Genomic DNA, 27,197 nt, shown 5'->3' with positions numbered 1-27,197 from the left:
CCTAAAAAAAAAAAAAAAAAAGAAAAGAAAAGATTCCGCCCGAGGAATTGCGGAAACAAAACTCGCGCGCGTAGATTTCTCGACGATTACGTTCCAGCGAGAAATTTTGCCAAGTTCGACGCCAATCGACCCCGATTATATACATCTGGAGAAGTAGACGAGAAAAAGTTTCTTACTTCTTCCACGATCGCGCGGTCTACGAACAACAATAGGAAGCGAATGAGCGCACTTAGACACCGGGTCAAATTTGAACAATCCAACTATCGCGCACCAAACGAATAAAAACGCTTTCAGTCCTTTGCACTTATCAAGAACGAGAGAGAGCTTTCTCGCGTTCTCGAAAAATGTGTGAAAAAACAAAATAAATAAATAAACAAACTGAAACGCGTTTCTCTTCAATTGCAATACACAATATTTAGAATTGCTGAAATCCGTACCGTCAACATCGCACCCTTCTTTCTCATGGGTTCAACGAAAGAGAGGGGGGTTGGTTAAAAGGGGGTAGATTTACTGGGAGGTGGTCAGTTTATGTGTATCGTCTGTATACATGTATGTATCTCGGTATCGCGTATATGTGATATAGGATCTTGATTCAATCAGTACCTCCGTCTCGCCGCCGCCCTGGGTGCAAGGACGAGCGGTGCAGCTGCAGGCGATGGGGTCACCGCGGCCGCGGCGACCGCTGCAGCTGCGGCTGCCGATGGCGCCGCCGCTCCGAGCCAGCTCCACGGCATGGCCGGCAACCTGTATCCTGTTTTTGTCACAGACCGTTAGTGCGTTGTGTCGCTGCCGTAATCACGACGGCGGGACCGCGGCGTCTTAATCCACTTCTCGTTCGAGAAAAACTTTGGAAAGCTGCGCCACTCGTAATCAACTTACAATAATTAATAAACGATATATAAGTGTGCTATAGCTTCGAACTTCACCGCGCGGTCTGATAAGATAAAAAAATTAGTAATAACGCAATAATAATTTTTTACTTTGTAAAAAGAATGCAGCTTTCGAGAGAATGGATTAAGACGTTGAACTTCAAGACTAGCGGAGCAATTTTCGATTGTTTTTTTTTTTTTTTTTTCATTAATTTTTATCACTACTTTTTCAACGATATTTCGAGAACGTCGAAGAACCATTATTGTTTTAATTTCACACTTTCGTGAATAATTGAACGGTTCAATTCGAAGTGGTTCAGACGGTCATAAAATATTGTCGATTAAAATTTATACGAGTAACACGCAGTTGCGCAGAGAAACGATTCAGAGTCGAACAAGTTGTATTGTTTTATCGGTTGTAATTTCGTAAACTGTTTTCAGCCGAAGCGTTTCTGGGCGCGAGAACGACGTTTTGCAATTGAATCACAGATACACGCACGAGTGGTAACTTATTCTACATTGTATCTTCTTACAGTTTCTGAGCGGATAATGGCATTTTCGGTGGCAGTTAGCGAGTTCTTTTCTGCATCACACGGTAAGTAAACGTATTTTTATTTATGCTGCTGCTGTGATTGTTACTTTATACAAGACAATACCGCACTCTTGTACAAAAGAATGTTAGGTTATTTTTCACGAATAAGCAACAAATCGATATATGTAATTAGTATAAAATTAGTTTCCCAATAATTTATGTGATTTAACCCAAATCTTAAATCTCCGCCTCGATAGTAAACGCAGATTAAAGTCGCTCGATATTAGATTCAAAAGGATCGAACAAACGGCTATAAAAACGATAATGAGCGCGAGCTATGTGTATATGTATGCGCAAATGGATTATCACGCAGTTATGCGCCCTCGGAGTGCCGTTCGAAACGCGTGATTCGAATGTGATATTGATCTCTTTAAATGTAATTATTTAGAGCGGATTACGTAATGGTAACCTCATTATCAAAATTACTTAAATTGTACGCGAAGTACGCAATTGGAAATATTCCTGGCCATTTATTTGCTACACATAACGTGTAACGAAACATGCAAATGTAATATAATGGAGAAAGAGAGATCGTGCAATAAATCGTCTCAGTGGGAGCAAAAAACTAAAACTTGCACGAGAAAAAAGAGAGAGAGAGAGAGAGAGAGAACTTAGTGAGGCATTTTACAATAAAACTGTCTAAATTCTAATACTCTCGACGTTGATAAAGCGAATTTTCAGCGCCGCAATCGCAATCGACAATGTAATAGATACAATCAGGCAAAGAGAATCAATTTCGTCGTGACGGACAAGATGAAATTTTATGCAAAGCTTGCGGACTGGCTCGTTAAGGCGAATGCATCGGGCAGATTTATTGCGTTCTCGAAAGTTTCAAACTTTTCTGAAGCTTCGTTAAATCGTACAGCGCGTTTCGCGTAGCGTAAAAAGCTAAAAAAAAAAAATAAAAAAAAAAAAATAAAAAAAAATAAAAAATATAGACCCCGAAGAGAAATCTGCGACGAGATTTAATTATAGTTGCAAGTTGCGGGCGAATTGTTCAGCGCGATATCAACGCGGTAAATCGAAAACGGATTAATTTCGCCGTGAGATCGTCGTAGATATCACGCAAAGCTGCTTCTCAAGCACGCCTCGTTAGAACTTGATGCTTCTCGACGTGGAATACGGATTTATTAAATTCCGTTAGAATCACGTCTAATTATTACTTTGTCAAATTGGATAATCGATCTGTTTTGCTGTTCAATTGATGAAAGTGTGTTTTGAATAAAAATTAATTTTGCTATTGTTCGATCATCGAATATTTTTTTCGCATTCTAACTACTTCTGAGATTTCGATAATACACACACCAAAAAAAATAGTACAATTAAATTATCGCGTATATATTCTCGAATTATTGATATAAAAACACAATTCGGTCGTCCGCGATTAAATTGCATGTAATTTATTCATCGTTTAGTTTTTGTCTTTATTTTACTAGACAACTGCAACTTGTATATTTAGCTCGGTTTGCGCAAAATATTAATTATATATATATGATGTATATTCATTGATTTATTGCCAATCAACGTCGTGTCATTCGCGTAGCGTATATATAATCACATATTTGATTTCCAATATAATGTTATACATAATTGCGCTTGTACATTCCGCGTACATACGTATTGTATATCTGTGCTAAATTTTGAAAAATGTAGAGAAATGTTGTTTTCCCAAAATATTAAAACATTTAAAACGTAAACACCGTCACAAAAAATATTAAAATAAATTGATCCCTTTTATTTCGTAGCGAAAAAGGTAATCACGGTAGGTAATAAACCTATTTGCAAAATGGCAATATGTATGCAAATAAAATTTACCGGGATTTTCATTTCGATTATACTCGTAATGTGCGCAGAGAGCAGTACACCAGTGCTATCTGAAATGTCAAACTCTCTTCTTTTTCGAAAGAAAAAAGTAAATAAAAGACGTGTGTATTTTGTCGAAAGGCACGAGAAGACATATCGATGCAAGTATTTTGTGTAAAATGATAAAAGAATGTACTAGAAGAAACTTATCAACGAGAAGAAGATGAGGACCGTCGGGCCAGTACGGATCAAAGATTATCGTCGGGACTTTGTAATTTCTCTATCTCTCCATAAAGAGTGTTGCAAAAAAAAATCAACTTCTCACAGTATAATTACTTATAAACACCGTCCGGATGATTCTGCAATTTCTGACGAGTATAGTTACATAACGTTCGCTCACGAGAGCTTCAAAATTTCAAGATAAGTACACACGCATGAAGAACGTCAAATATTTTACGTAACAATAAACCAAACAGTTTAGCTTCAGCTGTGCAATAATAAAAAATTTCCCATAATTAACGCGAATTATTCTACTTTTCCACTGTTGTGTACCTGTTTCATGCAAATTTTCGCGAGAAACGCGCACGTGTCCACGTGTGTGTGTGTTGTATTAAGTGGAAAAAATAATGAAAAAAACTCGGGAGAGCACAACTCCGAAACGAACTTTATATCAGCTTATGCGTAAACTAATTACAGCTTTTTTCCCCTCTTTCATTCTCTCCTCCCTTCCTTTCCGCATTTAATTAATTCCACTTAGCGAAAGTATGACGAGTCGAGTAACTCGCAAGAATAAGATTGAATGAATAAAAACCGGATAAATTCCGTATAAATTCCGAATGAACCGTTACTTTAATTAAAATCTCCCTAAGAGGAACGGGAGAAAAACTTTCAAGAGATAACATGTTAAAAAAAATGTTTAATTGAAAATTGAATTGACATTAAGATAATTGTACCGAGGGCACAGAGAGAATAAAATAAACTAAATTTTGCAATATGTATGACAATAACGCAATCGCTTTCAACAGAATATAATTTAGAGAGCAATCAGATTAACACGTCGTCATTGATTGAAAGAGTGAGCGCGATGAGAAAAACGGCGAGAAATTTATTTTTGTCGTTTTTATAATATATGCGTGCACGTTTATCAATTATTGCGCGGTAACCTTTCGAGCGCAATTTTCAACGTAATTACTCCACGTCGGTAATGAGAATATTAAAGGAAAAGGAACTTTTATCGCGTTACATCGTGGTAACTTCGTTACCGCGCATCTGGGCCACCTAGATTAATCGAAATTATTTCTGATATCATCGGTGCTTTTGCCGCGTTGCGCACAATAAATGTCATTCGCATTATATATATATATATTCATTCATTTGTATTACTCTCTGTTCAAATGGACACTGGAAAACGATAATTTGTGTTTGACATTTTCTCTCTGTGGAATATATAAAACCTGTATATAGATACATCTCTGAAACGCATGCCTGAAACTGTCCAACATTCGACAAATTCGTACGCGCGTGCTATTTATTTGCGGAATTTTATCGCGCGTATCGCCCGTACAAACTGCACTTCCTGAGAGAAAATAGGAAGGAGAGAAAAAGAGAGAAAGAGACAGCGTCATTTTTTTCGAGAGATCACCGAGCGCTGTCCTTTCAGACAAATGCACTTGTATTTTATATATTTCGCGTGTATGACCTCGTCACTTTTTAAAAGTGCTTTTCAAGTAGTGTTCAAAGATGTATTTTATTTCCGCGAGTATCGAATAACACAGCAGGCGCAATCGACACACACCTGTCATTTTCCGGATGTAACATTTATCTTGGCGCGGAGTATTGCGCGGCGGCGGATTGAATGCAACGTTATCCCGCGGGGGTGAACGCGTTAAGAGAAAAACGATCCGCGGAGATTCGGCTTATGCGTGCATACGTCGAGAGTCGTCGGCGGGTTCTGTGAGTAATTAATATGATTGAATCCTCTGGGGTTCGTGCAGCTTTGAAGCTTTCATTTCGCGGCCGATGACGCGCGCAGTGCGGAGAGAGAGAGCAGTGAGAGAGGGTGACTCGAGGCGCACGACGGGGTGGTCGACGGGGGGTGCGGCGGTGAGGTTGCTGGCAGGGTTGCTGCGAGCGATCAATAAATGCCGCTGCCAGCATCCACCCCTGGACCCACGTCTCTCCCATGTGTCGTCTTTCTCTTTCTCTCTCGCTCCACTTTCTATCGTGTTCTCTCCTTCTCACTGTTCGTCCTATTTGGTCTCTCTCTCTTCTTCCTTTCTATCCGCCTACCCTCTCTCGCGCACTTTTGCACCGCACACCTCGAGGCTCTTTCCCTTGCTCGTCGTACACGCTAGTCGATACAACGAGAGGGGAGAAAAAGAAAAACCCGAGTTTACCGACGTGTTTTATTCGAACTAGCGAAGCTGTGCAATCACATCGCGAGAGAGAGCCAACGCCGACAACGATGACTCAGAAATGATGGCCGCGTAGTCTGTTTGTTGTGCGTCCCGCGTTTCGAAAACGGTGTCGCCGAGAGAGGTAGAATCGCGCGGCGATGCTCGATTGATTTTCTCGCTAAGAGGCGGCCAGAAGAACCCTATTTTTGCGCCGACACGTGAGAAATTGAAGGATTCGCTCCGAGAACGAGGTTAGTTCATCATTCGTGAGGTCCACTTTAAATACGGGATGTGTGCCTAAGCGAACAGTACAAATTACGAGCTTACCTCGTTCTCACATTAAATCTGCGTCTTCAATTCTCACGCGTTTCGAAAGGAGGAGACAGAGACAAGAGAAAATAAACGGTCCGATCTTCAGACGACACGTACTAAATTATGCGAAGAAATAGAACACCGGATTTTGAACAGGATTAAACAGAGAACTGAAAATTCCGATGTGTCTCAGATTATTACTCGACGTGTTTCTGAAAGTGACAGCTCGCTTGCGAGGCAGACAATTGAATTCCATTCGCTCGTCTTTTCCACGTCGCATATTTGAGTCGTAAATCACGAGTACTTAAGCCGTAATTAAGCGGCATTAACTTTACAGAGCACAGGCGATGGGAGAATCAAGATCGAAGATTGTTTCGCGAAGATTAAAACTCCGAGATCGTCCGAGCGAGACTCGCTCGCATATTTTATTCGAGAAATTTTTAACATTCGATCGCTTTTAAAAACAACGTTCGGGAACAGAGTTTTACATTTAGAACAAATTGTTTTTAAATTTTTAAAAAGAAACATTACCACATGACAGATTAAAATTCAACGAAACGCAATATTCAATCGTTCGAATATTTAATGCAAAACAGACGGTGAAATATTGAATTTAAATAGGTTAAAGTGTGAAAATTTCACACCAAGTTTTCGAACTACAAACAGAAATTTAGCAATCAATTCTCGCGTTAAGTCGATTGATTCAACGTGTTGTCGCGCGTAACAGGTTTCGAACACAACGAAACACATTATTATTGCGAATTAAAAACACAAAATATCGTCGCAAGTATAAAAGACTTTCGCGCGCGAAGTTGATTAAACTTGGGGGAAAAACTTGGAACGCGTATCTACACACAAGGAAAGTATTTCGCAAATATGTGACGCCACGAAGTTATTGCGAATGCCGGATCGCGAAAGGCAAATTATGGAAGTTTCTTTTTTTTTCGAAACATCAGTCGAGCTGGAAAAAAAACGACGGAAAATGTAACATTAATATCGACAGGAGAGAGAGAGAGAGAGAGAGAAAGAAAGGATTCAAAATAGATGAAGTGAATAATAGACTAAAAAAAAAAAAAAAAACCAGAAGAGTACATGAACATACACGAAAAAACAGGTGTGAATACAACCGTGGAGCAGGCCGAAAAATCAGTCAAATGCACTAGAACCACAGTCGCATAATCCAACGAGTAAAGCAACAGTAATTAAGGGGGTGTTTACATAACGTACTTCTCTCCTGGCGAAAATTACTTGGTATTCAAATCAACGCTCACAAAACTAATGACGTCAGCAAACAAGACTTCAGCGCGACCCAACGAGAGTGGTTGAACTTTCGGTGTTGTCGCGACACCCGTTATATACGTTTCCCCTTCTCGTCCGGGACGGTCGGCTCATGGGATATACATGGGATGGCTCGAAGGAACAAGCGTGTTTGTCAAAAATATTATCGGGTCTATAAGTGTGAGAAATTCTCACGCCAAATCGCACACCACGAGCGAAATTAAGCGCGTAAAATATTCAATCGCGACATATAACGTGTCAACGCGTGTATTTTTCGTAAGTTTTCTGATTTCAAAATTATGTGAGGGAATAAAATTACACACAACGATATCTTTAGATTAAAAATCTGATATTTCGCGTATCACGTTTGTAATTCGAAATGCTATTACAGTGTAACTACGCGAAACTATTTCGGTAAACTCAAGAGAAATCTTTATTCAACAAATAAACGAATGACTGAAAAAAAGCCTCGTGCGCTCCAATTTCTCAAACATGTTTGAAAAGCTCCTTCCGATATCTCTTTCGCGTTTTATCGATCCGAATTCGCGCACGAAGGAGAGATCTCTCTCTCTCTAGGGACACGGTCGAAAACGTTCCTTCGCCATGTGGTAGCAATATAAAAATTCGTTGCTCCGCAAAAAAACGGAAGCGACTGGAGTTTCCTAAAGCGGTGAATGAAAAGGCATTCTTCGGCATCGAGGTAGTAATACAAGGTATAATACAACACGTGTTCTTGCTACACAAAGACTCGATCGCAAGGCTCCGATCGGCCGCGACTCGTATTGATATATACGATTTCCATGCACTAAGAGATATATTATAATATTCGTTCCAGAAGTATGTATGTAACAATTACGAGATTCTCCGAACGAAAGCCATTCAAAGATACTTTCCGAGCAAATGGTGTGAGTGAGTAATATACGGCAAAAAGGAGATGCAAAATTAGTATATATATGTATATATATATATATGTATATAAACGTGAACTCTCTACTTTCACATCTCGCAAGAAATCTCTATCTACAGGACACGATCAATAATGGATTCAAACGTTGTTCTCAATGCCGATACACGAGATATGCTGCGTTTGTTATCGCGACTTTGTTATCGATAACGATGCGCGCGCGATAACTTCCTTTCAAGTTGCCTTCGTGAACATCGCGCGAGACCGACGACAAAACTAATCCGTCTACTTAGAATCGCTTTCACCGTGCCGAAACTTTTACTTTCGTTTCAAGTTTTTTTTCAAATAATTGCCATCGAGAGATTTTCTTGTCGCGACGCGATATCTGTCTCCATTTTTTTTTTCAAGAATAAAATACTACCGTAGCTTAAGACAATCGATAAGTATGAGAACTACTGAATCGTGTGATTTCACGCGATAACAAAGAAAAAACACGCGCATTATTATAATGCAATAATAGAATTGTCCGTTGACATTCGCGAAAATACTGTCGAAGAAACCGATAGGCCATTTCCACGTGACGACGATCAATTTAACAATAATTTTAGTTAGACGATAAGAGACGTCTGACAGACACACGAGATATGTTTACTATCCGCGAATACCCTCTCGAGATCGACTGAATCAAAATAATCTCTCTCTTTTTTTTTAAGATACTACGACGAGGAATTGTCTCTTGGCTAAGCTTTTATTTTATTTGTTTTTTTTCTTGAAAAATAAAGCGCACTCCCGCTTGCGGCCCACTACTAAAACTGCTGGCGGTGCTTGCACGCTCAGCGGTAACTAATTAAAGCTACGCACTGACGACTAATTAGTGGATGCCAGGCTAAACAATCAGTAAGAATGGTGAACGTTATGTGTACACGATCGGACTGTTTCTGAACAATATTGTTTCTTCTTAGCGAGTAGATGTCTGTGAAAAGATGACCTGAACGAGATGTACATAACTCTTCAACGCGAGAGATTTCAATTTGAATATTTTACATCAAAAATATTCAATGTAATGTAGCACTTAATGTTTTATCTTCGTATGAATTTAGAAATCTAATTTTTTCGATTTCACTTATTAAAATGTTATTTTGATTTTACAGATCTCTAAAAATATATAAAAACACTGATTAAAATAATTTAGATATTTAGATTGCGACACACATCTTTTCATTGCCAAAAACAACTTTTGTGTTAAAGCAAGAAAAAGTGCGATTGTTCAGAGACGCCCGGTATATTACATACTCGTAGGCCTGTTTGAGATACAATATAAACGACGACGACGACGACGACGACACTCGCACGATTCTTTCGTATCATGCGCAAAATTATTCGCGGGGAGTACTTTGAACGTTAGGTAACGAAACGTTTAATTTGCCGAGAATTTCACGGACGAATGACCGATGAATTACGACACATCGTCGGGTTCGCAAAAAGGAAAGAAATGGCGAGCGACGTGATCGACACGATCGGCGATTTAATTAAACGAGAACGGTATGTATATATACCAGTATTAATTAGTTACCACTAAGTCAAAAGGCGGCATTTGTTTCGAGCATGCAGCAACCTTCGCCCGTTCAAAAAATTATTTGTCATGTTTCTCGCCAACTAACACACCGTGCCACGATCCATTAACATTAATCAATGACAATTAATAAACAGTTCCAAAAAAAAATAATAATAATAGTAAGAAGAGTAATAAAGTATTACAGAGACTGTGCCGCCATGGCAGCCGTACGTGAGGTGGTGACATAGAGAAACTTATATAAATAAGAAAAAAATAAATACGTAAGAAAATAAAACACAGAATATACGTATGTAGAGAAAGAGGAAAAGAGAGAACAAAAGAAGTGAGGTACGAGCATGCTTTCTCGTGTCTATTTGCATTTGTTCTCGTTCGTTATTTTTCGCGATTCTCTCGCAACAACGAGTTAGCTCGGTGCAAATATGCATCCTGATTGAACGTGAAAGAGAGGGTGTAAGAACGCACGAGAAAAAAAAGAGACAGAGTAAAAAAAAAAAAAAGAAAAAAAAAAGAAAAAAAAACTATAAAGCAAAGATAAAAAATGTGAACCAAGAAAAAAAAGAAAAAAAAGAGAGAGAAAAACACGATACTGAAAGTCGCTTTCACAAACTACTTCGCAGCTTGTAATGTAATTATGTAATACATTATGTGAGAGAGTGCACATATATATGTTGTTAATCGTACGATACTGCCAGGACGGATTACACTCTATACGTGTGAAAATTACAATATAATGTAAGTATGCGTCTGCGCGTGTATATATGTATACGCTACGTTTTCCGCGCATATATGTACGTGTGCATACGCGCAGATACATATGCATATCGGTATATAGATATATATATATCAATATATATATGTAATGTATATATATATATATTCACAGGTGAATCTCATATGAAGGCAAGCCAAGGCCACGACATGAGACGTGCAAATTAAAAAAGGTAATAATATTAAAAAAGAAGCAAGTAAAAAATTCTCTCCCAAAACCGCTCCAACCACAACCAAGCACAACCACAGGCAAGATACGGGCCTTTATGTCAACGAGACAGTCATCAACCAGTGAATGTGGCGCATTACCGTGATTATATTATATGTAATATATATATAATAGTAACAATTTATAAAAAAATCTATATATATATATAATGTATATGTATACATAAACGTATATATATGAGGTAATATGTACGAGATGCGAGTTAATCAACGATTGTGGGAATACAGGGAAAGAGAATTCGAAAGAGAGAGAGAGAGAGAGAGAGAGAGGATACGCGAGGTTGTAAAGCCAGAGTCGCACTCGGGATTCGATCGGCTAATTCGATTAACTAATTCTCGTCAGCGATTTCCCCGCCCCCCTCCAGTTTCCGTCATAATCGTAAACGCAACGGGGAGAGAGGACTCGCTGTTAACCGATGTCGGTCGCATTCTGGCTCTCGCGAAAGCAGGACCCGAGAGAGAGAAAGAGAAAGAGTGAGAGAGGATTTGCAGGACTCTCTCTTGGGTACAGGAACGGAGCCGAGATGATTATTGAGTGGTGAAGGAAACGAGGAGAGAGGGAGAGAGAGAGAGAGAGAGAGAGATACGACAAAGTGTCTCTCGATTAATCGAATTGGCGGCGTGAATGATCAGTATAATACGTAAATAGAGAAAGGACATAACACGCAAAACAAAGCGCGCGACGAAATGCCGGGAATGGATTAATTCGGTTTTAATTCGGTGCTTCGAATACACACGAGTACTTCTAATAAGGCGGGCCCCGGCGAGACAGGCGGGACGAAACTGAAGCGATCAAAGTGTGTGCTAAAAGAGGTGGTTAATAATCATTATAAATACGACAGATATCGGTCAAAGTCATTCAAATGGAATTATTATACGTAACGTAAATACCGCATGCTTTTACCACTGGACAGATATAGAGCCCTGAGATTAAAAGCTACTAAGACGAAACTTCATCGGATATCTTGTCTCGGGAAAAATTTTGTGACGCGCCTCTTTGTTTGTTCTCTCTTCTTCTTTAACATTTAATATTATATTATGATATTGCGTGTCCAAAATTTGACTGAGATTAACTTCATACAACATTTTTCTACTGCAAAGAATGTTTTAATTTTTTTTTCCGATGAATTTTTTTGAATGAGAAAGAGGCGCGTCCTGAAAGCGGATCATTGTCCACTTCGTCCGGATGTGACGCAGATTCTATGCGTTTTACAATTCTTGCGCATTCCATGCCTACATTGGTACTCGTCATTCTTGTTATTTGTTACTCGCTCAGTTATCCGCTTATCTTACTTTTCGTTTTCTTTTGATTTTGTTTTGTTAGGGAAGGGACCGTACCTTTCGGAAACCCCTCGTATTCGTGAACCCTCTTATTCGATTATCGCTCAAGTCTTCAGTGTCTCCAATAGTTCCTCTCTTCGAATAGCAGTGTTTCTTCCCGAAAGATCCACTTTTGGCTTTTAGCGTTTTGATAGAAACGGTCATTGTCAGTTTGGTCGATCTCTTCGTGATGTCGTGATGTCTCAAGCATCGTTTCCTGATGCTTGTTGTTTCCATGTTGAGGTGAGGTGTACAAGGACGTTTCAGTCGCGGAAGCGTTGACTCTTGTGGTTGATTTCCTTTTTCTTAAATTTGTCAGATCGTGTGTTTTCCTTTTCATTTGTCCACACTGTGTGATATTGTTAAGATAGTTTTAGTCCAGAAATGTATTTCTCGATAAAGATTTTCCGTTTTATTAGATTTGTATTTACGTTTGCTTCTTCGAGCGAAAAGCTCTGTGCTACAAACACTTTTCACGTTTCGTAGGTTCGCAATACGAAAATAACGTAAATAGTCGCACAAGAGAAACAACAAAAAGAGACGAAAAGAAAAATAGGAGAAACAACAAAGGAGAAAAACAACGCTTTGACATTTGCAATCGTATTGTATAACGAGTGATGAAGATAAAACGCGGCACACATGCACAAATATATCTCGCAAAAAAAAAAAAGAAAAAAAAAAGAAAACATGAAAATATTCGATTTTACAAAAAATTTTAACACCGCGCGATGACTATAAAACGCGAAATATTGCATCTCTGCTCGATTAATAATCAAAGTTTTTTGTTACTCTTTTAATACTCTCTTCTTCAATTATTAAAACTTTGTATTTTTATAATATTTTAAATATGATTATCGAAAGTTTTTAATAAAACGAACGTTCTCGTTTCATCGCACGATGGTTTTTTCTGTTGTGTGTTTAACTCTTTAATTACAAATGGATCAGAACATATTTACGTTATATATCGATTATAGATAAGCGACGGTACGCTAATCAAGAAAATTCTACAGCATGCATTATCGAAATTGTCATCGTCAGTAAATAAATGACGTACTCGTCGAATTACACTTCTGGAAAATTTCAATACGAGTTAGAGTGACTAGTAACGTTTTGTGTCTGACGAGCAGTAAACTACATTTTTTGTGTTTCTCTCTTTCTACCGTGACGTCATTGGTTTCTAGCTTCAATCTACCGGGTGCTGATAAATGGATTCGAGAGAAAAAGTTCTTAATGCGATCGGAAGTTTATCGTAACATAATGTTGTTTGATAGAGAAAAAAAAAAAAAAAACTCGCGCAACATGATGCAGAACTCGAGCGACATTCAACTCTGCAATTTTGCAATTCAATAAAACTGACAACAAAACTGACAGTTTCCGAATTTGAAAAAATTTCGCCTAATGTGAAAGTCGGACGCATGCAATTTGAAGTCACGAAAAAAATCTTGTACGTCGCGAGAAGTAAACCTTTCTCTTTCCCGGCAGCAATATCAATTTTTCTCGCGCGTTTCCAACGCGACCGCGACAGCGAACGCGACTAAAGTGAAAGAATTCTGACACGGCGTAAAATTGGAGGAAAGAACCGGAGCAATAGCGGAAGAGAAGCAAAGAGAAGGGCGTATAAAATGGAATGTTGGAAAATGCTTCGGAAACTGTCGGGCAGAGAGTAGCGATATCGCGAGAGGTTGCAACAAGCGAGATAAAGAGACGACCAGAGAAAAGACAAGAAGAACTTCGACTTCTTCCGGCTTTCCTTCCGATATGGCCGAGACCTCTTTTCGGTGTCTTTTATTCCCGTCATTTTATATTGCTTAAATCGACGTCGACATTTGCGCGCGCGTTATTCGCGATAGCGAATTTCGAGCGAGAATCTACTCGAAAAATGGACACAGAAAGTTCTTTAATATGACAAGCACGTAAATTGCTCAGCTCGAGAGGACAAAGGGAACGCGATTCGAGTATTTTCGCGATTTCGAGAGCAGTCGCGCAGAGAGAAAGAGAGAGAGAGAGAGTGAGTGAGTGAGTGAGAGAGAGAGAGAGAGAGAGAGAAAGACTACTAACGACGACATTTCGATGAATAAATGGAGAATACAGAGCACGTCGACGGAAATATCCCGACTATTCGCAACGGAAAGTTTAGGAAGCGGGAAACGACGGGGTGAGATACGTCCCCGCGAAGAGAAGATCGGAAAGTTGTCGAAATGAACACGTCGACAGAGCGATCGCATAGTTGAGTGAGAAAAGAGAAATAAAAAAAAAAGAGAGAAAGAGACAGACGGAGTCATACAGCTGTATAAAATTACGCTTATTTCACTTCGAATCTGACAATTATTATTATTAGTTTTTGAGAATTCACTTTCGCGATCAAACAACTGTTTTGCGATCGTGGGATTTTAATAGCGCATAAATAAAAAGAATGCAAATTCTCTCGCAATTCCTCACACCGTCTGCTCCCTATTTCTTTTTTTTCGACGACTGATAGATACATGCATGAAATCGTGCAATCGTGAGAATCGGTTTTCGATTGACTCGTCGACGGCAAGTACGGAAAGTAAAAATTCCTCTTTATTGACTGAGATGTGACAAATCGGGTTCGCTTGTGCGTCGCGCAGATTTGTTTCGGCGTTACAGTGACAAGAACAAGTTGCTCTCGTATCGATTAACGATTTGCTTCGTTGCTGCTCGTTTTGCTCCAAGCCTCGATGACGCACGGACGCAGTTTATCTTTTGTTCTGAGATACAGATATTTAAATCCCACTTTCTTGTGTGCGTGCGCAATTGGAATAAAACACATTTTTTTTTTTTTTTTTTTCTCAAGAAAACAGTGTCATCGAGCTTTGGAGACAAATGGAATGCTATCAGATTCGTTGTGTAAAATTTGTATCTCGGTTATAGACTTGTTATATGTGCAAAATCAGTAAAAAATTTTCTTACATACATGAGTTTCTTCTCGTCTCATATACATGTATCACATATTTGTTCCATCTGCGTTTCACTGTTCTCGTCTCGTTCATTGTTCTGCTGTTTTTTTTTTTTTTTTTTTTTTTTCAGATTTAACTTGTTATACTTTTTTCACAAGTACTTTCCATGCGTTTCACGTAAAATACTTTATCGTTTTTCACACACTAACACTCGGACGATTAACTATGTAGTCTAATTATTGCTACGTACTAATGCCATGTATCTCTTAAATCTATCAATTTGTCTGCGAAGTAAACCTACTTTCTACATTTGTAAAGTGGGATGTAAGTATGGCACACGATCGATCAGTGAATGGATCAGTAAAAATGTAATAAATCACGTCCTCGCGTCTATCTGCGAGCGTTTTATGGCGAATTACCCCAGTTTACTGATCCGGCGAATAATCGATGTCACGATCTTTGGAATGTCGGTTTAACCCTGTGTAATAGAGAGTACGCACTCATGCGGTTGCGCAATACTGTTCTAACGTTCTCGCAGATCCTGCAATTACACTTCAACGCTAAACTCGGCGAAGAACGAGGATATAAAAAGTTCACGTAAGTACAAAAATAGATAGGACGCGACTCGTGTATTTACGCGTTGTATTTGCAGAACCACGTGAACTTAATTCTAAATTCTTGTTTCGTCTCTAAAGCGACATTTATAAAAAATGCAATCTTATCTCTTTTATCTCACAAAAATATATGTATGTGATCTACGTAATACCAATAATACAAAAAAATGTCTAAAAATAACGCGCTCACCTACGAGATAAGATTAATACCCTGTTTGACATAAAAATGCCGAAGTTGAAGTTTGTTTCTTCTAAATAAATTCGATCAAAAAATATGATAAAAACAATATATACGTGTATATAAAACTTAAAATTATATTTATCAGTAACACTACATATACCCTGTGACCGGTTTGCTCTATTTACGAGTTATTCCGATATTATTCACGTGATTTTACGGAACGTTTAAATGCGTATATAAATAAACTTATATGTAAACGGATAAAAAATAGCATTTCTACCATCGGATCAATATATCTATAAAAAATAAATAAAAACCATTTTCGCGACGCGTTACGTGTTTTTTGTTATCAATTAAAGAAACTAACATAGTCGAACACAATTTAAATAATGAAACTTCCGTTATCAAATTGGCAAATCTATAAGCAAGGCAAAAATATATTTTCAATTAAATAAAATAGCAAAGATTTTGCTATAAAAAAACACAAAAATGCTTTTGGCTTTAATACTAAAAACTGTTATTATTTTTATCATTTTTGCCATTGAAAATGTAATATATCGAATTTATCGACAGAAAGTTCAAAGTACGTTATCGAAAAACAACGCAACGCTTCGCTTTGGGTTTTTTTTTTCCTACTCACGCGAGCCGCTCTAATTACCAATTCCTAAATTAACCGCCTCGTTAATCTCATGAATTTTGTGGCATGCTACCGGGTGTGACCGAAAGTCGTAAACGTTTACGCGACTAATTTCATGACGATTTAAACTGTTTCCGCTTTTATTTTTGACGCGGAGGATAATGCGCGTTACAAAACAACGCTGGAAGTAACTTACACGCGAATTGCTAATAATAACAGGAAAGAACTTTACTAAACAACAATATTTTTTGTTTAATTCCTCGGCGTATAATCGCAATCTTTCGCGGGAAACGTGCTTCTTCCATTACCGTAAGTTATTTTTATCCCGGCTGCTCTGCTCAATGCACTTTCCTCCGCGCTGTTACTCTTCGTGGCTTTCTAAGTACGTAGTAGAAACGGGTCGGCGATGATAAGAGATGGGACTTCGTTTCGGCTCGAGAGGAACAACAGAAGAAAAATTGGCGTGTATTGTATGTGCGAGAAAAAACCAAGAAGGAACTCGGATGAGAACGGGTGTTTTTCTCCTCGAGTAACGGAGAAAAGACACACAAATATACAATAAACAAAACAAAAATGAAAATATATAGAGAAAAATATATACGTATGTAAATGCGTATATGTGTGTAAATATAAGAAAAACAGTCTTTTTAATCCCGAGCTGGCTGACGAATGCGAGCAATTTTTAGTTTTGTAGGCAAATAAATATATTGTGGACCACCCACCTTGCTTCTGCTGGGATCATCGAGAACCTTTATAAAGGGACGCGAGAGATCCCACTTTCGGGCGCTCAGCAAGAAATCTTAGCCGAGCGCTCATTTAGAGGGTCAGTGTTAGACCTGTGTCATCACAAGAGATCCATCACGATGACTGGAAACGATACACGAGTGATGCTTCATGTATAGCTTTCGCGCGACTCGAATGAACGGAAACGACGGAAAATCGACGAATGATTTTCTGGATCCGTATATTTCCGAGAAGCCAGGGAAGAGTCTTAGTCAATTTAAAATCAATTTTTTTCACCGAATAATTAAACATGTTCTGTGTCACATGAATCTGTTAACAAGCGACAGGCTTTGCATCAAAAATAAAAGTTTTTGCAAATCAATCAATTACTCTCAATTAGCGCTGCTTTCATAATTGCAACAATTAAATGATTTTTTCTACCGTCGATTCTGTTCATTCAACAGTTCGTCACTACTAAAATCGCGCGATAGAGAGATTACTTCCTCTAATCGAAAACATATTCAAACTGCAAACAAAGAAGAACAAGGACTTCCGTCCGTTCTCTCTGTGACTATTACGTGGCTTATTTTTGTTTTGGCTTGGTCGTGGTGTATTGCGGCTGTTGGAAAGACCTTTAAAATAAATACTTTATCTCGACAGCATTTTGCGCGATACTGAAGAATATTGATGAATTTTTTTTTCCACGCGCTCACAACAGACGAGGAGCGCGGGGGCCGTCATTGTCGTTGCCTGACTGGTCGTTGCCTTCAGGAGAAGCCGTGACAGTTCTCACGGATCTCGAAGTAGAGATTCAGCAGTGCCGGCTCTGGCACGTCATGGAAGCACCTACCCTCTGGCCATTGAACACACACTGCAACAAACAAACAAACATACCTCTCTTTACATCTGTACACGGAAAAAAAAGTTTTGCTATTATATGGTCAGTAAGAAACATTTGTTAAGCCTATTGAGATTTTTCTCTTACCAACAAACTTGCTTTGTCGGCAAAGCAACAAATTTTAATAGGCTTAGCAAATTTTTCTCGCCCGCCATATAGTCACTAATCTTTTTGCTATTCTAGCAAAAATTTTTTTCCACATAGGTTTTTTTGTAAGTACATAAACAGTGACAAGAATTCATGCAAAACTATTTTTTTCCACAATATTGTAACAATATATTAGAACTCTATCCACCGACGCAAGAGCCTCTATATAACGATGAAGCTTTACCGTATTTGTCGCACCACCGGCGAAGATAATTAATAGGGTATTTAGCGATGTTGGCAATTACCTGACGGTAACGGCACGTCTATATACGAGGCATATGGTGATTTTGAGTTAAACCGAAAATATCATGTCATCGTGTAATAGTTTGCTAATAAGGAACACAGTTGCAGTGTGGGACATTTCAGCATGAGAAACAATAATGCAAGCAACTTGAGTAATTTGTGCAAACATAGTAATGTATTCAAGAGAAATTTGTGTAATAAAAACAAAATTGTAATACGTATAGAAAAATGAGAATTTCGAACCGGTCTCTCTCTCTCTCTCTCTCTCTCTCTCTCTTGCGTAATTGGCCGCGGGAATTACGTAACGAGAAGATTGGTTCCGTTCGAGCAACCGCGAACTATCGACAATGCACTTTTCTCGTCTTATAAAACGTGAGATCGCAATTTTCCTTCGGGATGCGCGCACGCCATTCGATTTTGTTCTTCTCTCGCAGGAAAATGAATAAAATAGAGAATCAAAACGCGAAGTTCGGTGCGAGTGATTTATGGAACCTCCCTTTTTATCGAGAGATTATGCGCATACATACGCGAAGATGCTATTAAAATTGAAACTATCTTTTGCAAACTCCGAAATATTCGGACAATTTTTCTTTTTATTTTGCGACGTTGCAAGTAACATTTTAATTTACACGTTTTCCAGACATTTATTCGCGTTCTATGCACGCCTCTATTAAAAAAATATATATTAATTAAATCGGTAATTGCTCTCACATGATTAACTGTAAAACGATTTCAATATATACCTTCAGCTATACGCTCAATATATCGATTTTCGAAGAACTCGTAACATTCGTTATTGGAAAACAAACGGGCAAAATAACACACAAATAACATCATATTTGTTATAGATGAGAGAAATTTATACAAGCAACTCGATGAAAAAAAAAAAAAAAAAAAAAAAAAACAACAACAAACACGTAATAATTTTTCGAGATACGCCGAGTTCTTGAATGTCCACATCTGTCGCGTCAGAGGTCCATCGGGGGTGTTGCGTTGCGCGGAGCGGCGCATTAATGACACGTGATCTACACGTGCGCGTGATGGGACGCGATTTCGCGTTTGCTCAGAGCTCGTGACACTGACGGACGCGAATACCGGCGACAGGATTGATCGCCCGATTGCGTGCCCCGCGGTTGTATCTACGGCAAAGCAACTGTAATGAAACGGAAGGTGGCGAATTACTCGCCCCTTTCTTTCACTCTCTCGCCTTTGATCCGCCTCGTCCCTATCATCGCTCCCAGTGGCGAGTAAACGCGATATCTCGTCGCGGATAACCCGAGCGCGAAACTCGGGCTGTCCCCGTATCTACATCGGATTTAACCCCGATTTTTATTCAATTCACAAAAATTCGCCGTGAGAGAAACATACACGAATGCACTCGAGGCCCTCTTTGATGTAGTCACGTATTATGTCGTTGAAGTTTGAAACGTTCGTCGAGCGAAAAAAATATATTTCGACGATGACGTTCCTTCTTTTGTGTCAAACCGAAATGTTTTCAACGTACCTATACTTGTTGACATGTAATAAAACACTGTTTTTGGAACAATAGCCTGGGGACGCCTAGATAAAAACTGCAAGTTCGTATATCGGTGATACCGTCGGAACTTATCGATATTTTGGTATATCAGGTCAGTGCATCTTTAGACATGACGCGAGAGAGACTCGTGAAAATAGACGACGCCGGGCTTGTCCCACTTGGGACGATATCTTTACAAGGTTTGATTTCTTCGTGACCGTTTATTTATCGGAAGCAACCGCGGGGCGGACAAAATATGGTGTGTTCGGTTTACATAAAACTTATCGGATTTCACACAACGAGCGGCGCATCGAAAATATATCATGCAAATATTACGCAAACACGTCGCGCGGTGGCGCATGAAATTCCGTTCCCGTTTCCGCTCTTTGTGCAGCTTTTCGTCGTTCCGTGAATTTCTCGCGCGAAAATGTCGGCGTGCATATAAAACACGTTGTAATTCCATTAAATCCCGTTTCCGGTATTAACCGCTACGGCACACGGTGACGATGGCGACCGAGCTTCGCAATGGGAATAAAAATAAAATTTTTTAATAAAACGAACCTCTCCTCGCCGGCCGCGAACTTTATCGTTCCATTCTCACGGCTTATTCCTTACCGGTACGCGTCTGCAGACTCTGCCGAGCATCGCGAAAAACTGAAAACTCGAAGAAGTGAGCGAAAAGCGGAGAGAGAAAGAGAGAGAAAAAATTCAAGTTGCACGATCCCCATCGCAAATAAATGCGAGATTATTGCTTCTTTTTTTTTTATGTTCCTCTTCCCAACGATATATATATATATGTACATACCGTCGCTATCGGTAAATCGGATTGTAAATAAAAAGCACTTGTGTTTGTCAGATAATAATAATCCTATTATCAGAAAGAGGGAGGATTTTCAATCTCTTGGTCCGAATTCTTTCTCCGAACAAGATATTTTACAATGTCTTGCTGTAAGTACAATAATGATACAAAAGAATATTGAAGAAAAAAAAATTGAAATTATACCGGGGCGCTGAGCTCCGTCGGTAATAACAATGGAAACATATATATATATATATATGTGTGTATATGTATATATATGAGAACGGAGAAAAGAAAATATTGCTTCGATTTTAGTCGAACGAATAAAGTTCGCGAGGAAGTGTATACAAGATTGGCGAAAGCAAGGAAAAGAGAAAAATTCCTCCCTGCGGAAGTAAGATATTACGTGCGATATCACGTGTGTGCACGCGCTTTTCCTCACGAAGAGGCGCGTATACATATAAAGCGAAGCAAAGAAGATGTGGCGGGGCATTCGAAAAAAGAAGCGAGGAAACACGACAAAGGAGACTCGACCGCACGCAGACAAAACGCGTGCGTGTCGTATGTACGGAAGATCGTTATTTACGCGACAATTAATGAGCAGCGATTTTTGCGTAAATTATGGATATCACGATATCTCACGTGTACCGGGTGTTCTCACGAAACCGAGCGACGCAACGCGACGGCGGAAGCGTCGTAAAACACAGTCGACGCGGCGAAGAAGAGAAACTGCGGCTAAACGGCGGAAGAGGAGATAAAGCACGTAGCGAAATTGCAGGTGTAATCTTAGCGAATGTTCGCGACGGCTCGTCGACGTTCCGGTTGTAAAAAGTCACCATTACGATTTCACTGTCATGAATAACAGAGACGTTAACTTGGCGCAAAAGTTCCTTAAAGAGTATATATTATCGATGTATTACGACGTTGTATAAAAAAGTATATCAAATAAGAGATACGTCAAATAAGTACATCAAATAAACATCAGCTACATATATTAAAGGAAGATTTTCTCAAATAAAAATCTCTTCTGTTAAAACATCGCGAGTATCTCAAACAAATCGTTTAAAAGATTACCTTCAATTTTTGAAACAAGCGCGGAATTATTTCAGGCGAACATTGAAATAATCAAACGCGTGAATTTTGTACGTGTCGGTTAAGCGAATTGGGAGATATCGTCGCGCGCTTATAAGAGAAAATGGAACGAATGGAGGCAGGTTTGCAATTTTTATAACTCGACTCTCACACGAGTAAATCCTGTCGATCCACAGAACTTATACAGGGGGGTGGAAAAACATTTACCGGAGATCGCCGCAAGCTGCAGATATCTTTTCGACGTTATTTACACGCTGCGGCGCATTAAGAAGAAGTACGGCGAGAGGAAATAATGGCTCACATGGCTCCGGAAAATAAATTTGCGACTTTGCACTCACGACACAATTACACAAAATTAAATATTCCGCAGACGTTGTGTGCTATTAAAAATCAATTATCAATTATTGTTAAATGTTTTAATGTCTTTCTCTGCAAGAAATAGAACAGAAATAATGATCTATTTTCGAATCGAAGATATGTAATATTTCCAAACAAAGATTAATGATTCTACCAGTAAGGAGAAAAAGTATACCGCGACTATACTATTGCCAACAACAAAATTTCTATAATTAAACGCGTACTAATTTACAATTAGATCAGTACGCGAAATTATCTAACGCGCGCATTTTATATAATCTGTTATCATAAACTTTTAATAATATCGTAAAATATTAATTATTTTTAAATGTTAATCATAAACGAAGTTGTTATAAAATTATAATATATGTTATATATCGCGTAAATTATTATTATCGTAAATTATATATATATTACACATATTTGTATCGAATTATGTTAAGCGCGCGAAGCTCTCGCACTCGTGCATTTCATTTAATCTCTTCCGTGTTTGCGTTACATTTTAAAACTGAAAATAATAAAAAAAAATCTAAATAAACGAGCTCTGCATCGGTTCCAAAATCTCGACGTGCATACATTTCTCTTTATATTAACATCTAAAGAGCACGAGAAATATGTTCACGAAATAAACCTTAAATGTCATTTTTATCACGTCTCGTGCGGACTTTTCACTTGCAACATGAAATGTAAGAGGCTTGTGTGCAAAGTTTTCAGCGGCGATTACAAGTTTATGTTGTGTTTAGTAATTTCTCGACTTACCTTGAAAATAACTACGACTCCCTCATTAAAAAATCCATGTGTACCGCGAATTGCGCGAATTTTGAGTCAAATTCATTTATTGTTGTCTCTTTTCCGCGTTGCCGATTGATTAGTTGATCGAGTTGAGTCGAGTCGAGTCGAATCGAATCGAATCGATCGATCGAGTAACTGATGACAGAGAAGCGATTTTGACAGTTCGTCGTATTCGTAGAAAAAATTAAAAACGCGACTAAAGTAAAGTCACGTGACTTTAGTCACGACAAAAAAAGAAATCTTTAGCATTTTACTAATCGTCAAACTTCCGGCGTAATTTTTTTAAACCGATAGTTCTGCAAATATATTTCGCGTAGAGAACCGAGAGACTTAAGAGATCGTTTCGGAAGCTTTTAGGTTGACCTCTCTCATATATGTATTATATGATTTGCAAGACGCGCGTATATACTAGCTGTCATCGCGGTGACAGGTTGTGTTCACTGACACAACATGTTAAAATAAAAATAATAATAGCGTGCGCCTGTGTTGTAGTAGTAAATATATGAAACTGTTAGCAATGTGTTATTGCGCGATTATATAGTATCGAGCCTCGATGCGAACGATCAAGGTGCGAATCTCGAACATTCCACTTCATCGAGCCGACAGTTGTCGAATTGGTTATTAGAGGCGTTGCGGCCACCATGTGTGTGCACCTGTACGCGCTAAATGGCCCGAATTGATCTTAACGTCTCTCTCTCTGAGCGCACCGCCGAGGACACGAGCCTTAGCATTCCGATAATTGCATGTCGCGCGTGTGGGTAACGTATAGGGTTAAACCTCTCATACACAGATCGTCACTCAATAGGACGTTTGCCTTCTACGTAGGCGAGAGAGAGGGAGAGAGAGAGAGAATCAATGTCGCTTGCCGGACGCAAAAGTTTCTCTATTGATTCGGTTGCAATTAAACTGGGGCGAGTTGCAATTGTGAAATTAAATTCGAAACAGGCCAATATAGGCTTAAATCTAACGTAAATCCGACGGATGTTCGTACCGCTTTAATTAAAATGCGTGAAGAAATAATGTGAGATTTAAGGTTTGTTTTACATCTCGACGTTAATCAATTTTACGTCTTTTCACGCATATACATGTAGCGGCGATGTATGGAATCTCATGAATATACGGTTATAATTAGAGACACCGAAAACGACACCGGCGTCATTTGACATCCTTTGCGCGCGCGAGATGAAAGTTCGAACCCGCTGAACCAGAATTATATTCACGTTAGGAAATACTTGGCAGCGTGATTATTATTACCGTTTTAAGTGCCAATTATTTATAACTCCGACTAGCCTTGTCGCTTCGACCCGCGCTGCGAGAGGTCAACATATATACGTATACGCGTCTCGATTTAATTCTCTCGGGGAGAATAATGAATTGCGACGAAAAAAGAAACCTTTAGCATTTTACTAACCGACGAAATTTTGACGTAATTTTTTAAAACCGATAGTTGTGCAAATATATTTCGCGTAGAGAACCGAGAGACTTAAGAGAGATCTTTTCGGAAGCTTTTAGGTATTAACTGAGACCTAGAAACATTTGCTAGACTGAAGGACTTCATGGTGTAATCAGTGAAGAGCCTATTTGAGCAGTCGCCGGTTACGTAATGCCACATATTTGCAATGTGTTCTCTTCGCAGCTGGTGGTCCGTCCGGGTAATCCGGATTAAGCCGCAATTTAAATCGGACAGTGCATAAGCGGACCTGGAGGTTAGATTTAGTTTAAAATGCCCCGGCATTATTACGTGTTACAGAGAGTCCTTGTTTGTGCAATAAACGTACACACAGTGTAAACTTCGCATCCGTTCCGAAAAATATAATTTATATAAGTTTATTTAGAAAAAAATATCGTTGGAATTTATTGTTGGAACAATATTAAACCGTGTGGGGATTTGTTTTTTATACTCCAGTAAATTAGTTTTTAGATTCCTTGGGGAAATACACGTATGTTTTTTCTGTAGAAAAGTTTTTTCCGATTTGAATTTTAAATTCACGTGTGTGTATGTAGCTAAACCAAAATATTCTTAAAAGAAACAAAAATGCAGAATGTGTATACATGCGAGTGTGTATAGAATATTTTTGTCTGCAATATTGGGCGAGCTTTATATGCAAATTTCTCTCACTGCAAAGTGGCGAGAAAGGTGGAAAAAGAATCGCGAGAATTCAGAAACGTCACGCAAAGTTTTTCTCGCAATAAGAGAGAAGAAGACCCTTTTGCATCTTTAACGTTAGATGTAAGTCTGTGAAAAATGTGTATTTTTCGCGTGATATTCCAGAAAAATACGCCCGCACGTTTGTGCATCATAACATCGAAATGTGATATCGAGATGATATATATATACATACGTGTCATATTTTTTTTATTATTCCTACGGACGGACCAACCACCTCTTCGCCCATCATTCTCACGCGAGCAATACGCGATCGGTCGTTCCGCGAACTACTTTTAGAAGCGCAATCGTATTTTTCTAACGTGTGCTTTTACCGCGAGTTTCATGAAACTCCTATTTCACGCATCAAATATATCCGCGATCATACTTCATATCAATATATATACCGCATAATATACGACGACAATCTCTTATCTTAAAACGATATAAGAGCAAAAGATATAATCTTGTCACTTTAAAGGGGTTTTTCTTCAATGTGTTTTAACATGTATTATGAGATACGAAGCGCAAAAATATTCTATAATACGATGTCTCTGAGCTCTAATGGAACTCCGCCGGCAGCCGCTCTGGTATTAAGCATTTCGGGGAGAAAGCTTCGAGGAACAAAAGTTACAGAGGGATAAAAGTGATAAGAAAGTTTCAACATACCGTTCGGTACCGTTGGCGGTTTTTTCGTCTGCACCCTTGCTGTTGCGTTGTTCACCTGCCAAGTTAAAGAAGAAGCGCGCATTAGAACAACCAAAACTTTTTGCACGACCGGCGAGAAATTTCTATCTAACATCGCCCAACTTTGGGACCCGCGCGCGGTCTCACATTTCAGGGATCGTTTTTATCGCGCGTCATTAAAAGAGCCATTATGTGTGAAAATTCTAATAAAAATAATTAAAAACAAAAAAAAAAAAAAAAGGAGAGATGTAGAAAGCGCACGATTTATTAGCCATTAATTAAATTCGGAAGAATTTGAAAACAATTTCTCCGCAATTTAATTAAAGATACTCTGACGACGGGATAATTAATTATGAGAAAAATACAAAATTTAGATGAAAATTTGTAATCGCGAATATTTCGCGGCTGTAATTATCAGGATCGAAATAATAACAAACCGACTATGCGCGCAATGTAATCGCGATGGAAATACAATCCGAATCGAATAAAATGTAGAAAAACTTTGACAATTTTTTACGGGCCCGCGCGCGAATCCTGTAAACAAATACGTGCGTTGTTCGATGCAGAAACAGATTTGCAAGACACAAATTTGTATTGCAGTTTCCTCTCGAAACTTTGTTTATTGTGAAAAATATCGGTACACCAAATAATCACATCGCGTCTCTGCATCGAACGAACGCACGTGTTACGAACATTAGTAACTAAACAATTAAAACATTGTATGCGATTGCACGTTATGTCTCTCTTACGTTTTCTTTTTTGCCATCCATTTTGATGGTAAATTTGTTCGTGCGTATCAAGTTACTGCGAAATGTGATCACTTTTATACGATATATATCGGGTATGCAGATCGTGTATTTTGTGCGATAACACACATATCAATAAGTGTTTAACGTGCAAACGATACAACAGAGAGAGATTTTACTTGAATTCAGATACTTTTCCTGTGCCGTTACATATCAGTCGGTTTTTGATACGTAAATTTGCAACCAAGCGCTGGCCATTTCATCAACGTTGAAAATTCAAAAGTGTTGTAACACACAACACACATTTTTGCTATATCCAATCAAATTCACGTATCAATTTTATACATTTTAACCTGAAATATATCTAAATTCAAGGATCATTATCTTAATGTTAATAAACACATATAAACAATACGTAAAAATCTCCTTGTTTTTTTTTAAACAGAAGAGATTTTATCTGTTTCTAACTTTCGCAAGATCGATCGAATACAATATACGCAATAAAATTCTCTTCTCATCTATAAATTCAAAATATTTCCGATACATCTCTGATAAGTTTTTACATACACCGGTCAAACAATTTATTGCGCGAAAAAAAATTACTCTCAATAAAAGAAATGTAACTGAATTGAATTAAATATTATCGATCTGGAAA

The 27,197-nt window shown here is 38.5% G+C and overlaps 1 protein-coding gene across 5 annotated transcripts in view; it reads right to left on the bottom strand.

The window, feature by feature from the left end:
• The window catches only part of LOC109863688 (RNA binding protein fox-1 homolog 2), a 120,633-nt gene that overhangs the window by 16,717 nt on the left and 76,719 nt on the right, over positions 1–27,197 (bottom strand). For all 5 annotated transcript variants that reach the window (XM_020444113.1, XM_020444112.1, XM_020444116.1 and 2 more), the window contains exons 6-7: positions 25,779–25,833; positions 17,970–17,990 (exon numbers count right to left, since the gene is read on the bottom strand). In XM_020444113.1, coding sequence (XP_020299702.1) covers positions 17,970–17,990; positions 25,779–25,833 — 76 coding nt within the window. The remainder of the gene's footprint in view (positions 1–17,969; positions 17,991–25,778; positions 25,834–27,197) is intronic.

Source organism: Pseudomyrmex gracilis, unplaced genomic scaffold, assembly GCF_002006095.1.
Source record: "Pseudomyrmex gracilis isolate BER0280 unplaced genomic scaffold, ASM200609v1 scaffold_12, whole genome shotgun sequence".
Classification (NCBI taxonomy): Eukaryota; Metazoa; Arthropoda; class Insecta; order Hymenoptera; family Formicidae; genus Pseudomyrmex; species Pseudomyrmex gracilis.
Note: the sequence above shows the minus strand (reverse complement) of the source record. Positions and strands in the feature narration are given on the sequence as shown.